This window comes from Gavialis gangeticus, unplaced genomic scaffold (assembly GCF_001723915.1).
Source record: "Gavialis gangeticus isolate Ggan-Ray unplaced genomic scaffold, GavGan_comp1, whole genome shotgun sequence".
NCBI lineage: Eukaryota > Metazoa > Chordata > Crocodylia > Gavialidae > Gavialis > Gavialis gangeticus.
In genome coordinates, this window is record NW_017729025.1 from 99047950 (window position 1) to 99048402 (window position 453).

At 71.3% G+C, this 453-nt stretch overlaps 1 protein-coding gene across 1 annotated transcript in view; it reads right to left on the bottom strand.

Moving 5' to 3' along the window:
- The window catches only part of CREB3L1 (cAMP responsive element binding protein 3 like 1), a 74013-nt gene extending 73566 nt beyond the window's left edge, over positions 1 to 447 (bottom strand). The window contains exon 1 of the mRNA XM_019519303.1: positions 296 to 447. Coding sequence (XP_019374848.1) covers positions 296 to 409 — 114 coding nt within the window. The 5' untranslated portion in view covers positions 410 to 447. The remainder of the gene's footprint in view (positions 1 to 295) is intronic.
- Positions 448 to 453: the final 6 nt, after the last annotated feature.

The following is a 453-nucleotide window of genomic DNA, read 5'->3' on the forward strand; positions in this document are numbered from 1 at the left end:
CGCGTGCACATGACCTGCGAGTGTGTGACCAGTGAGTCTGCATGTGTGACCAGGGCATTATGTGACCAGGGAGTGCATGTGATTGTGTGACACCAGGGAATGTGTGTGAACAGGGAGTGTGTGTGCGTGCGTGTGCGCGCGCGCAGTGGTGCCCCGGGCCGCCGCTGGCCCCTTCCCTTCCCGTCCCGCTCCTCCGCCCGGTCCCGCGGCGCCGGGAGCTGTGAGCGCGGGCCCCAAGCAGCCGAAGCAGCCCCGAGGGCAGCGCGGCTCCCGGCCCCGGCCGGCCCTTCCTTACCACACTGCCGAGGAAATCCGCCTCGTTGAGGTCGCCCAGGTCCAGGAAGCCGGAGACGGCGCCGGCGCCGGGGAAGAGGCGCTCGGCGGGGAAGGGCTCCAGGAGCCCGTCCATGGTGCGGGGCGCGGGGCAGGGCAGGGCAGGGCAGAGCAGGGCAG